We start from the raw sequence: 14,302 nt of genomic DNA, 5'->3' as shown, positions 1-14,302 counted from the left end.
TCTCTTCAAGCTCTTAAATCATGTTTATTCTCTGTTACACGGAATATATGCAAGTATTTAAGAATCACATTTTCTCTCTTTAATTTAAAAAGAAAAAATAACTTTAAAAATATTTTATTATTTTTTCTCACTTTTTTACTTTCTTTTTTTTAAGAGTAACATTCTCTCACCTTTTTTTTTTAACATAAAAATTAATTGAAAAGTAAAATAAAAAATATTATTGAAATATACATGCATTTCATAACGAGTTAAAATAAGAAATGAATTATTTATAACTAACAAATATACATATAAAGAATATTGTTAGAATACTCTAACAAAAAAAAAAATTTACCAAATATAAGGAGTATTGTTAGAATATTGTAATAACAACAAAGAAAATTAATCAATTATTTTTATTTATTACGACAAACTTAATCATCAATAAAGCTAAACAATCCTAAATCTTATTGCTAAGGAAAAATGCATATTTTTACCCCTAACGCTTGGTGCGAAAAGCAAATTAACTCTTATACTATTTTTAGATGCAGTTAAACACTTAAATTTAACAAAATTTATAATTTATGCCCCTCTATGATAGAAGAGTTTATTAAGGTTAATAAAAATCCCACATCTGTTTTTCCTCCTCATCCTCCTCCTTATATAGTAAGGTTACTTGTAACAGTGCTTAGAAAATATTTCTAGGACCAATGCAAGTGGGTATTAAGCCTCAAGATTGCATTAACGAAATGTTCAATCATTAACTGTAATTTCCTAATTTGAACAAAAGCATCAACTGTCAAAAATATCAGAACTGAAGTTTTTTTACTTTGGTATTTGTTCATTTTCAAGAATAATTGTCAACTTTTCATTGAATGCCTCTTTTAATTCTTAAACTTACAAATAAAATTTCCATAACAAGTTGAATCTTCGATGGTAATTTGGAATAATCATTAACTCAGTCTTTAAAAAATGGTGTTAACTTTTCTATAATAAACAGGTGAATAAACTGCAGATTTTGTTAAGTTTAAGCATTTAATTGCATTAAAAAATAGTTTTAGGACTAATCCGTTCCTCGCACTAAATTTAGGGGCAAAAATGCACCTTTTCCCTATTCTTAATTCTACGTGGTGAGCGACTCCTCACTACTTAATTAGTCCAAACAAGGCAACGTAAGCCAACAACAAACCTTCCTAATTCCACTCTCAGGTTTCCTCTTTCAAATACAAATCCAACACAAGAAAATTCAATCTCTCTCTCACATATCACATTCTTCAATTGCATAACAAAGTCTCCCACAAATCCTCAAATCAAACAAAGAAAAGAAAAGAATTTCTCAAAATGTGGCATCTTAGCAGGAAACCCAACACACCATCTCGCACTACTACTCAACCAAACAACAATAATCTTCAACCCTTTTCCCCAAGAAATTCTATCTTTCCAATCTCTGATACTGGCGTTTTCAAAAATATCTGCATTATAAGACTCGTAAACAAGGATGATGATGATCAACATGTCCATTGTAATAACAATTCATGCAACTTATGGGATTTTTTTGCTTACTTGTCCTCTCCAACGCAGTTTCATTCTGTGGCTATTCCTCGCTGTCCATCTTTCAGAATTGAAGTGATCGCAATCTTGTCTGATAACTTTTTATGCACTAAATTCACATTAGGTCCAAACCCTTTTTCTTCTTTGTGTACTTATACTTGCAGTGACAATGAATTATCGGATGTGCCTAAAATGCATTGTGAAGATCGTAATCTTGTTGCTGCTGCTGCTGCCTTTCTTGATGGATTCCTCTATCTTGCTGGTGGTTATAAGGGCAACCCTCCTGGTAAAAAATAGCTGCCAATCCATTTCTGTTATTTACCTTGTTTGGAACAAATCCTCCTGCAAAATCATACCATTTTTGGCATGATCTCATTTCTTTCAAAACAAAAAAAAAAAATTCATTCTAGCAGCTGTAAAATTTGCAACCATAAGAATTGTGTTTCTGTTTTGCATTGACATCACATTGAAGAAAGAATCCTCTTCAGTTTTCTAGAAAATTTGGTGAAGGTTGATTTTGCCAATGATGTAAACATAGAAATATGATATACGTATATATCTATATGGAACCAAAGTTGGGTTTTATGAGAGAATTTAAAGGGTTCTATTCTATGCATAGTACTCTCCACCTTGTTGGTAGCACAAAGAAGTAGTTTAGGACCAAGTAATTACTTATGTTAGTGGTAATCAATGCATGAATGAGGTGGGTATCTCTACTTCTTGATTAGAAAAGAATCTGGTTGAATTTTATCATAACAAAATCTTGGATATTCGTTATCTGTAGTTCTTGATTGTAAAAGAAAGTGTTGTTGGATTTCATCATAAGAAAGGCTCTCACATTGTTTGTATGTTCCTGCTTATTGGAAAAACTAATAGAGGAAACTTAAAGTTCTAGTAAAGAAGACAAACTGAGAACAAAAGGGTACCAGAATTTTATCCCCATGATTGTTTCCAGAATGACGATCAAGAACTTTTGTCTGACAAGTGATTAGGGTATGCGGTGGTAGTCTTTACACAGGGAAAACAGGGTTAAGTACCTTCGAAAACTTTAACTAGGAAAGAGGGACTGAGAATTGATATACTTAAGTGCGCTTAAGGACTTGAATCAACTTATAGAAGAGTTGTGTGCTGAGGATATAACCAACCCATCAAATTTGTTCCTGGATGATGATAAACAAACTAATTTGTGAATTTTTTTGATTGCTGAAAATTGTGTCATGTCCTGTAAATCTTGGAAGACTAGTAATGATACTTTGTCATCAGTATACTCATTGTGCAGAAGAGGGCATGTTATCTGGTTTAGAAAGGATTTCCTTATCAGGTTGAGGGAACAGGATTCGAGATTTATTCATTATTATAAGTAATCTTAAGGAGGAATATGGAAACTTAAGTTGAAAGTTCAAATAAGCATCCCTTATTTTCATTTTCAATGGTCATTTTTCCACTTTGTTCTAAGAGAGTACTTTTATTAGGACTGGCGATTAATCTCATGTAAAAGGGAAATCAAGATTTTGCTTTGCTTCTTTCCTCCCCCACAATTTCCTCAATAGATAGCAGCTTATGATACCCTTTCCAGGTCATATTTACTTGTTGACAAAAAGAATAAGCAATTTCTTTTTGCAGATGTTGAACCCTCAGTTTATTTGAATATGTCGGAGCGATTGAACCTGAAGACATGGGAATGGCAAACATTACCAGACATGCAAAACCAACGAGCATTTGCAACAGGAGCTGCTCATAGAAACAAGTTCTACGTCGTGGGTGGCAGCACCATTGCAACTCTTAAACACTCGGCTGAAATCTATGATCCCAAAACAAATTCATGGAAGTTTGTAAACTCATTTGTGCCAAAAGAAGCAGATGGATATGCTGTTGCATCATTCAATGGTCAGTTACTAATACTCACTTGGTCTGATAGGCTAGGAATGAAACTGTGGCTATGGATAGAAATGGCTAGTCCAAATTCATTTGGTAATAGGCCGAGATTGATCAGTTGCTTTCCTTGTAAGCAAATTGAGATGATGACACTAAGGCAAAATGGTGCAAATATGGTGAGAGTTGGAAGGGAATTATGGATTGTAGTAGGAAAAAATGACAGAATTTTCCAAGTTGATGGCAGGTGTGCTTGGCCAGTTTTTCCTGCACCATTCTTCAGGCCAAGTGATGAACACAAAGTCCAGCATAAGGAAGAGATTTATGCATTGTCTTTCAGCAGGGGATTAAGAGTAACATGGAGAAAAATTCCAGTTTATTATATTTGAGTTCGGATAAAAGAAAACATGAGGGTGACTGTTAAATGATACTTTCAGGTTTGTATGCTTATCATTGCTGGAGCTTACTGAATCATTTCTTGCAGAGTTTATTTATCAGGTTTGTGTGATAAACTAGATTACAAAGTCTAGAGTCTGTTACCATACACAATAGAATTTTCTTTTGTGTTTCAAGCAGAAGAGGGATACATACTAATTGATTGTTCACCAAAAAGAATAAATTTATTCAGTTTTGTGGCACAGTTTTATTTATTTCAAAGTCTCTTTTAAACTAGTATATATAAAAGAAATTGATCTGAATATTTTATAATTCTTTGTCACATTTTTAAATAATAATAATAATAATAATTTAACATACCCTTAAGTGTCTTTTTTAATAAAATTTCTAATAATTCAGATTTTATTATTGCAATAAATATAAAATTATTTTAAAATATCTATTAATTGATAAAAGTTTATTCTTTTTGTAGTTTGACATTATGTTTCTGCTATATGCTTTTAGTGAGATGTTTTTCCTTTCCTAATAGAGTCCAATTAACAACAATAATGAATTTTGGTTCCATATCAAATTCATTCCCATTGCAATTTGAAAAGGCCAAATGGCATTATAACTTAAAATAGCCATAAAATAGCTTTCCACAAAATAGAATAGCAAAAGATGGCAAATTATATTATGCACCCAGATTAATATAACATTATGAATCTAGATGATTTTACACGTGAGGATTTTGTTTGGTTGTTTTTTAATTGTATTTAAATTTTTTCTAATATATCTTTTGGATAATAAAATGGTCATGTTATAAATTAATTAATTAATTAATTAATTATAGAATTCAGAATATGAGTTTTATATTTAATATTTAGAAAATTAATAATTTTATTAAGTATTAAATTTTAAAAATAATTTTATTTTCATTAAATATTAATAATTTATTTTATTATATAAATCTTTATTTATATAATTTTATATTTTATTAAATTAGTCATAAATTTTAGGTTCATTATTTACAAATTGTATATTCATCTATTACTTAGTTGATTAGATATAAAATTTATATTCATTAAGTCTTACTCATAAACTTGTTCTTAACATATGTGTCAGGTTCATTAGTGTCAAGTTCATTAAATATAAATTTCAGGTTCATTAAACATAAAATTTAGATTCATTACTTATAAAATGTATATTCATATGTTATTAGTGTAAGTGTATTAACACATAAATTTTAGGTTCATTCTAAACAACTAACATTATATTCTAGACTGATTATCAAGAGTCTGTCAATATGACAGTATAATTTCTCTAGTGTATTGCTAGTTTTTTTTCTTCCTTTTGCTATGGCTTCGTCCTCATCTATGAAGGTTGATTCAATGAAATAGATGGAACTCAACAACGAGGGATTGGCAGGCTTGGTGCTAGAAGAGGAAGGGGAGGATATTGGGATGCAAGAGGATCTATAATGGTGTCTGGTTGGTCGTATACTGGCTGACAAAATGATAAATTTTCAGGCCATGAGGAATACAATGGCCATGTTGTGGAGGCCTTTACAAGGGGTAAGCATTAACGAACTTCATAATGATAGTGAACGCAAGGAACAATGCTATTTGTTCCGATTTTTTCACGAGGTTGATGTCAAAAGGGTGGAGGATGGGGGGCCTTGGACATTCAACAATTATCACATCCTGTTGCATAGACTGGTGGAACATGAAGACCCTCAAGACGTGGATATAAATTGGGTGGATTTTTGGATTCAGGCTTATCGTGTCCCCATTGGATTTCGGAGTGAAAAGGTTGCCAGGAACATAGGGAATTATATTGAAAAATATGTTGATTCTCACCCAAACAATTTTGATGATTCTTGGAGGGACTATATGCGTATCCGAGTAAAGGTGGATGCTACAAAACCTATCATATCTTCCATGAACATTAAGAAGGTTGGTGGGGTATGGTTTAAGATTGAGTTCAAATATGAGAGATTGGTTATATTCTATTTCATTTGTGGTCTTATCGGTCACTCAGACAAATTTTGCCATAAAATTCTAGAAAACTCAGTGATTGAACACACCTTATCAAAAGATGTAAGAGCCCCACCGAGGAGAACACAGGTGGCGAGTGTTGGCGAACGGTGGTTGAGAGACGGGCGGTCAAGCAAATCTGGGCAAGAATGGTGTAATCCTCTTCAATATGGTATTAACATGAATCAAGGAGGAAATGTTGATGTACAGTCAAATAGCTCGGTAAGGAAAGAATCAAAAGATGTAGCAGGCGAGAATTATGGGAATGGATTGGGCAGTAATAAGGGGGAAGTGTTTGGGCCGAAGTTGACCTCAAAGGAAGATAAAGAAGGAATTGTCATACATGAGGACAAGAGACGTAATATGGAGGAGGCAGTAACTCTTAACAAGGAAGGGCCCTATAATTTAGGCCTAAATACTCATATGGACCAGCTTGGGAAGGAAGTTCTAACTCAATCATCTACCTTTCCAAAAAACTTGAATGGAGCGGGCCTTGGCTTGGACCAGGCCTGCAAGCCAATATGAGCATTATTAGTTGGAATTTTCATGGGCTTGGCAACCCACGGACAATTCAGTCTCTTCACGAGATGGTTCATACTAAGAGGCCACTTTTTCTTTTTTCTTATTGAAACTTTAGCTAGTAGAGATAGAGTAGAAGGTGTTAAAGCTAGTTTGGGCTTTGATTTTGCTTTTGTAGTTGATGGTAGAGGTCATAGTGGTGGCCTTGCTCTTTTTTAGAATAAAGAAAATAAAGTTAAGCTTTTGAGTTATTCTGAGTTTTTTTATTAATGTAGAGATTGTGTTAAGTGATGGTGTTCCGTGGCGGTTTACTGGTTTCTATGGTACTCCGCATCATAATAGAAAAAAGGATAGTTGGACTCTCCTCAAAACTCTTTCTCAATCATCCATGTTGCCTTGGGTCTGTATGGGGGATTTCAATGATATTTTGGATCCTAGTGAGAAGTGGGGAGGAGTAAATCAACCAAGATGGCTTATTGAGGGGTTTAGAGATGCTATCTTTTTGTCGAGTTTATTGGAGCTGAGTTATATTGGGTGCCCATTTACATGGGAGAGGGGTAGGGGTGGTGAGCATTTGGTTCAGGAAAAGTTGGATTGGGCTTTGGGCTCAAGGAGTTGGTTGGATCAATTTAAAGAGGCTGTAATCTTGTCCATAGAAAATAATGTCTCTGATCATTTGCCTATATGGCTTCAGATTTATGGACAGAGACATCAAAATCGATGTCACCATTTTAGATTCGAGAACTTATGGACACACTATAGTGAAAGCAAAGATATTGTTGCATCTAATTAGAATTTGAATCAAGAAGGGAGTATCCAAGATTGAATACATAGGGCGAGCCAGGGTTTGTCGGTTTGGGGGAGGGAGAAGATAAATAGTTTTACGGTGAGGATGAATTCTCTTTATCGGAAAATGGAGATTTCACAGCTAAGAACAGATCCTGCAGGATTAGAAGAGTTCAATGAGGCTTCTCATGAATTGATCAAAATCCAGGATGACTACTGCCGATTTTGGAAATAGCGTGCTAAACAAATGTGGTATCAAGGGGGAGATTCAAATACCAAGTTCTTCCATCGCATGGCCTCTTCAAGGAGAAAGAGGAATGGTATTTCGAAATTGAAGAATGATAATAGGGAATGGGTCAGTTGGGGAGTAGGTTTAGAGGATGTGATCACCAGTTATTTTCAGAAAATCTTTACTTCATCCATAACCGAAGTAGATTTGGGGAACATGGAGTTGGACAAAAAGGTAACCGCCTAACAGAATGATGAACTGATGGCGGATGTATCTGAAAATGAAATTAAAGTTGTTGTGTTCTCACAACACCCAAATAAATCGCCTGGCATAGATGGAATGAATCCTGCTTTTTTCCAGCACTATTGGGATATTGTAAAAAATGAGGTGGTCGCTGAGGTAAGGAGGTGTTTTGCTCTGTGTTCTTTTCCTTCCGATATGATAGATACTATTATCACACTGATCCCAAAAAAGAATGTGCCGATGTATGTTAGTGATTTGAGGCCAATCTCTTTATGTAGTATGTTTTATAAAATTGTGGCTAAGGTTTTGTCCAACAGAATTAAAAATATCTTGTCTGGGTTGATATCAGAGAATCAAAGCACTTTTTGTTCATAAGAGACTCATTACTGATAACATAATGTTGTCCTTTGAAGTGATGCATTATATTAGTAGAAGACGACAGGGGAAGGAAGGGTATGCTACTCAGATGATTATGTTGAGACTGGGTTGTGCTAACAAAGCTATTCAGATGATTATGGCCTGTGTGACTAGTGTGAGGTATTTTATCATGCATGGAAATGAAAAGTTAGGTCCTATTTACCCCTCTAGGGGCTTAAGGCAAGGAGACCCACTTTCGCCTTATTGTTTCATTCTATGTGTGAATTGGTTGAGTAATATGCTTAATGCAAAAGCGGCTCAAGGGATGATTAATGGTGTTCAGGTTTGTAGAAGGGCTCCGGTCGTAACTCATCTTTTCTTTGCAAATGACAGTCTCCTCTTCTTCAAGGCAAATATTGATGAGCTTGGCCATATAAAAGCAGTACTCGATCATTATAAACATTTGTCTAGTCAAATGGTGAACTTTGCAAAGTCGGCTGTATTTTTTAGTCCAAACGTCAAAGCTGAATGTAAAAGCTTACTATTGGCTAACTTGGATGTTGCTGAAATGGGAATTGAAGGGCAATATCTGGGCTTACCATATCTGATTGGGAGGAACAAGCAGATACTCTTTAATAAAATAAAAGATAAGGTTTGGCGGCGTATCTAAAGTCTGAAGTGGAAAGGGTTGTCCGGGGGTGGAAGGGAGATAGTGATAAAAAAATCCTCCAATCAATTTCACAATACTGGTACAATATTTTCCTTATTCCTATAACTATTTGTAGGGACATTGAAACAATGCTGAACTCATTCTGGTGGGGCTCGAAAAGAATGGATGGGCAAAAAGGCATTTCTTGGTCTACGTGGGACAGTTTAAGCAGACCAAAAGAATATGGTGGCATGGGATTTCGAAAAATCCGTGAGTTTAACAAAGCTATGCTAATGAAACAAGCATGAAGGCTGGTGGAGAACCCTGATTCGCTAGTTAGTAAACTTTATAAGGCTCGATATTACCCAACTGGGGACTTTCTATCCTTATTGTTGGGAACAAATCCAAGCTACATATGGGCCAACTTATAACAAGTGCGGGACCTTATCCCTAAAGGTGTGTGATGGAAAATTGAGGAGGGGACGGAGGTTAGTATTGGCCTTCACGAGTGGCTAGCTGATGCATTGAATGGCTTTGTAGAAACAAACCTGCCATATGAGTTAAGGCTGCAACCTGTCTGTAGTCTTCTTAAGCCAGGAACATGTGATTGGGATCAAGAGATTTTGAATGATTTATTCTCTGAAAGAGATAAAAACCTTATTAACAGTATTATTCTTATTCCTACAGCTGGTACAGATCAGTTGTTCTGGTTCAGAGATGCAAAAGGTAAATTTTCTGTTAAGGATGTGTATTGCATCCAACAACCCAATTTCTCTGTGTTGCACCCTTCTGATGTTGCTATTCGGAGAAGATTATGGAAGTTGAATATTGCGGCTAAATGTAAAGTGTTTATGTGGAGAGCTTTAACAAATCGGTTGCCAGTCCGAACGAATTTGGTGATGAGAAAAGTAACTGAGGATAGTAGCTGCCCTTGCTGTATATCTGAGCCTGAAACCATTATGCACATTTTAATTTTGTGTGATGTAGCAACTTAGAGCTGGAAATATGTCAATTTATATCAAGTCTTAAGTCAAGCTCCAAATTTGTTGGAAGGTGCCTGATCAGTTTTTGGGCGTTTCAATGATAGTATAGTGGCATCCATTGTGGTAATTTATTGGAGTTTATGGACTAATAGGAATGATGTCGTGTGGAACAGAAAGAAACTGAGTTGGAGAGCAGTAGCATCTAGAGCTAGTTCTTTTCTTTTCCAATGGGGGAAGGCAAGGAAGTTGACGGACTATTTTGCAGGTGGAGACTGTTTATGGCAGAAGCCAGCAACAGGGAAATACAAGCTAAATGTTGACGCCAGCTCTAGTGTTGAAAGAGGAAAATCAGGAGCAGGCTTTGTTCTAAGGGACGACGCGGGAGCTTGGATAACAGGTGTCTTAATTACTAGACCATATATTGTCAATCCAGATGTAGCAGAAGCATGGGCACTAAAAGAGGCTCTGTCCCGGATTCATGCGAAAGGGATGGAAGAAGTCCAAATTGAAACTGATTGCCTACGAAACATTGAGCTGCTAGAGGAAGAGTTGCATCTGAATTCATATTTGCTTTGTTTGCTGAAGGATTGTCAGGATTTGATTAGAGTTTTAAATAGATGTAATCTTATTTTTGTTTATCGATCAGCGAATACGGTTGCCCATATGATTACAAAGGCAGCGTGTTCTGTGCCTGTTCGATTAGAAAGCTCTACAGCATTTGAGTTTGTAACGGAAGCACTTTTGAATGATTTAATGAATTAAGATTTTACGAGGTCAAAAAAAATATATTTTAGGTTCATTACTTATAAATTATATATTCATATATTATTAGAGTAAGATTCATTAAATATGAAATGTATATTCATTAATTTCTACTGACGAACTTGTTCTTAATATATGAATGTTTTTTTTTAATTTATGATTTTTTAGACTATAATCTATGAACCTCAAATATAGATGTGATGAATCTACAATTTACAACATCTAAACTTACAAGTCATTTTATAATTTTAACCATTTTTATTCTTTTAGAAACATAAAATTAATTTTCTTATATTTACTCTTAATTATATCGATTAAAAATTCTATTATTTTAATATATATAGTACTGTTGTTATAAAAATATTAATATATTCTTAAAAAATAAATTTAGCATTGTAGTAAAAAAGAAATATAAAATACAACAATTATAAAAATTAAAATAATAATATAATCTAAAATTAAGGAAAGAGACATGATAAAAAATATTTTATAATATATTGATTCATCTATTTTGTAATGGATTTAAATTTGTGATGTTAATTTGTATTTTTTGATTTACTAGTTATTTAATGATATAAAATATTATTAATATCTAACCAAACAAGTCCTAACTTTGTAATTTATCAAAACACACACATAACCTTATAATCTAACAATATTCACGTGCATTGATCTTGGGTGCATGAATCTTCATGTTTCCGAGATCCATGATATAACAATCCATAAAAAAGGGCTTAAACAAGAGAAGCTTATAAGAATAGGCAGCTTTACATAAATAAAAAAGAGAACAAAATAATCCAGGAAATCACAAGCAACCAAATTGCTATTTTCATTTTCTTCCTTGATTTTCTCAGCTCTTCATTCTTATGTAATTGTCACTTCTGCTTACAACTTCAGCAATAAGGTTACCTTGAGACTAGCCACTGAAGTTGTGTTCTCCTCCATCACACTATCACTCAGAGGCTCATCAAACCACTAAAACAAACCCACAATCTTCATCTTTTTGCAGGATCCTTCGATTTAACATGCAAAAGATTAGACTTGAAACAACATAATTCAAACCCAATTTAAATACAGAAATATAGCAATTAACCAAATTTCACTTAGACTGTAATAACAGCAGCCAAAGAACCTCATGTCTGGGTGGTCATCAGTCCATGAGCACCTTCTTGGTATTGCCTACTTTGTCTACTATTGCTTCAAAATGATGATGAACTTGAAGACGTTACCCTTGATTTCAAGTTTACAATTTTGTTCTAGATTTTGGAAAATAAATGTCAAATTCAGGATTCTAATTCGGTGAAAATCAATTAAAAAAAAGGAAGAGAGAGACTAAATAATAATTAGAATGTGAGTCTGGTTAATTAGATATAAGCAAACCTAACTGCATGTAAGCAATATTCTAATTAAAATTTTTCACCGAGACTTGATTTAGTATATAGACGATTAAAACACTGGTTTTAGATAATTAAAACATATTTTATTATTTAAAATTAATATATATCAATCATCTATAAATTTAGTATATAGACGAGGACACACACTAAATATAGATAAAAATTTCATATTCTAATAGGAATTAACATCTTTTGCCTTAGCATTTGGAGAAGTGTTACAATGCACTACTTTTTGAATGTTAGGATTATATTTAGGCGAAAAAGAACTTTAAGAGCCAATGTGACAAAATACAGGAACATTGTGGGTCAAATTTATTTATTTATTTTTGCCCTAATTACCTGAAAATTCTCAAATTTTGGACGTTCTAATAATTTTAATCAATTCTTACAACTTTTTCATGGAAAAGTCAATATTTGTATTTTTATTTCTAAAATACACTCTTGTCACCCACATTTTAAAATCATCGTGGTTTTTGCTGACTGTGTATTTATTAAAAAAAAGAAGAAAATGAATCAGTAAATAGTTGCTGACTCAGCCACTTAGGCAATAAGCATCGTTTTATACCTCTTCTATATATCACCTTCTTTACTGAGTTTCTAGGATTTTAACATCTTTCATCATTTTTATTTCATAAATAATATCTTAGCTTTTTTGCTGTCGTTCAAACTCGTCGTTGCTCTATTCCTCGTTGGAGTCATAATGTTGATTGGTGATCTCATTTTAGTCTTCACTCTCATATCAGAATTACTTCTTTAGTTATCAAATCTCTCATTGGTCTTTGCTATTCACAATCCTTCTTGAATCTGCAACTTACAACAATGACATCCTCCAAGTCATAAAGCAAGATGTTGAGAAGATCATTGATTGAAAGAATTCAGCTCTTAAACAAGATGAGATTCCTTTTAAACCTGCTCGTGTTATGTGGCAATTCCAACAAAATCAATCCCTCACTGTAGATTTGATCATTGATCATTTAGTTAAAGTTGATGTCCTAAGAACATAAAATATTGTGCATGCAAATATGGAGCTTGAATTTCAAAAGAATGAGGAGAGAGTTGCTCTTCTTAAACAGGGGTGAAATGCTTTCTAAACTATGCTTATAGTTCCTCTTGATTCTGGTGTTGGGAGGGTATTGAGGCAGAAGCTGCAAGCTTGGTCAGCCCACGAGCATGGTGTTACTTGGTATTGTTGGATTCAAGCTATATGGAGAATTGGGCACTAGGATCACTGATAGGATATCAAAATTGCTTGGAAGTACATGGATGCGCTGATAAATTTTTTATAGGTTCATTGTATAATGACTTGTATGTAGAACAACTTGTTGAATTATAACCACTTGTTGTAGGTGCCTGAAGGATGAAAGCAATGAATTAACAATGCAATGCCTAATGCAACATTACCACAGAATTGAAGGACTGGAAAGAGTGATGAAAATTGTTCCAATGATTGATGAGCCTCAACTTGAGTAATACACACCGTTTTACTTAAATGGTTGAGTCAGCAACTATTTATTAATTCATTTTTTTAAATAAATACACATTCAGTAAAAACCATTATGATTTTAAAATGTGGGTAGTCAGATTATATTTTAGAAACAAAAATATAAATTTAGATTTTTTTATGAAAAGATTTTAAGAATTGATAAAATTATTAAAACATCCAAAATTAAGGAATTTTCAATAATTAGGCCTTTATTTTGCCATCGAGACTTTACTCAACTTTCAAAATTTTGAGCCATTAGAAAGGGGAAGGCAATGTAAAGGGAAGGGAAGGGAAGGGAGTTAAAATGAAAAGGAGGAAAAAATTATTATTATATTGTGTTTGGTTACATAAAAACAATTATTAAAAGAAAGATAGAGAAAATAAGTAAAATTTATTTGGATGAGTGGAAGGAGAAGAAAATAATAATTATTAAAAAATATAAATAAGTCTCAAAAAATATGTCCTTACATAATAAAATACATACAAATTTTATATATATTAATTAATTTTAATATTTAATTTTAAAAAATTATAATAAAATAAAATAAATTTTTATTTTACGGTAATAAAATCATGAGACAATTAATTATGAAATATAAAAAGTGATAATATTATACAAATAATAGCTTCGATATATAAAACTTTTATATAAAAAAAAAATAAGAGACATGCCCTTGTATAAAATAGCAATTCTATTTATAATGATAAAAAAAAAAAATAAATATGAAAAATCTAATAAAAGACATTTTAAATCTATATAAAAAGGATTATTTTTAGATTATTATTAAAAAAAATAAAAAAAAACTGTATATATATATTTTAATTTTTTTTCATGAATTAAATTTTTATATTTTAAATTGAAGTGTAATTAATTTTATTTTTTATTTTTTTTTATTTTAAAAATTAAATAGCCAAATATAATAGTATCTTCCGTACATGGATATCTATTTTCCTTTTCCCAAAATGCCATCACATCGTTATCACAATCAAAATCAAAGCTGTAAAGATTATTAAAATAAAAAGAAAGAAGGAAAGCAACAAACAAACAAATGTAAAAAAGATATTTATAAATTATAATACA

General features: G+C 32.7%; 2 protein-coding genes across 3 annotated transcripts; both read left to right on the top strand.

Moving 5' to 3' along the window:
* The first annotated feature begins 1,130 nt into the window (after window positions 1-1,130).
* Window positions 1,131-6,477, top strand: LOC8278078 (kelch repeat and BTB domain-containing protein 13). Of its 2 annotated transcripts, XM_002532807.4 has the most exons (3): window positions 1,131-1,816; window positions 3,154-3,839; window positions 5,178-6,477. In XM_002532807.4, exons 1-2 carry the CDS (start codon window positions 1,321-1,323, stop codon window positions 3,789-3,791), a joined length of 1,134 nt encoding a protein of 377 aa, XP_002532853.3. In that variant the 5' UTR covers window positions 1,131-1,320; the 3' UTR covers window positions 3,792-3,839; window positions 5,178-6,477. The 2 variants fall into 2 exon arrangements, with proteins under 2 accessions (XP_002532853.3, XP_015583120.2); XM_015727634.3 differs by lacking the exon at window positions 5,178-6,477 and having other exon boundaries at window positions 3,154-4,052.
* Window positions 6,478-7,608: 1,131 nt separating this feature from the next.
* LOC125370040 lies at window positions 7,609-10,341 on the top strand. Its single transcript, XM_048373619.1, has 5 exons — window positions 7,609-7,746; window positions 7,940-8,529; window positions 8,733-8,866; window positions 9,137-9,532; window positions 9,662-10,341. Exons 1-5 carry the CDS (start codon window positions 7,609-7,611, stop codon window positions 10,339-10,341), a joined length of 1,938 nt encoding a protein of 645 aa, XP_048229576.1.
* Window positions 10,342-14,302: the final 3,961 nt, after the last annotated feature.

Source organism: Ricinus communis, chromosome 1, assembly GCF_019578655.1.
Source record: "Ricinus communis isolate WT05 ecotype wild-type chromosome 1, ASM1957865v1, whole genome shotgun sequence".
NCBI classification, from domain to species: domain Eukaryota; kingdom Viridiplantae; phylum Streptophyta; class Magnoliopsida; order Malpighiales; family Euphorbiaceae; genus Ricinus; species Ricinus communis.
The sequence above is the reverse complement of the archived record's forward strand: the minus strand, read 5'-3'. Positions and strand labels throughout refer to the sequence as shown.

What these genes read in the sequence shown, in the direction of transcription:
- LOC8278078 (XM_002532807.4), top strand. Translation starts at nt 1,321, where the DNA reads ATGTGGCATCTTAGCAGGAAACCCAACACACCATCTCGCACTACTACT. An exon ending in TTATAAGGGCAACCCTCCTG is followed by an intron (nt 1,817 to 3,153) that starts GTAAAAAATAGC and finishes TTCTTTTTGCAG; the next exon opens with ATGTTGAACCCTCAGTTTAT.
- LOC125370040 (XM_048373619.1), top strand. Translation starts at nt 7,609, where the DNA reads ATGGCGGATGTATCTGAAAATGAAATTAAAGTTGTTGTGTTCTCACAA. An exon ending in GCTGAAATGGGAATTGAAGG is followed by an intron (nt 8,530 to 8,732) that starts GCAATATCTGGG and finishes AACTATTTGTAG; the next exon opens with GGACATTGAAACAATGCTGA. An exon ending in GGATAGTAGCTGCCCTTGCT is followed by an intron (nt 9,533 to 9,661) that starts GTATATCTGAGC and finishes GTGCCTGATCAG; the next exon opens with TTTTTGGGCGTTTCAATGAT.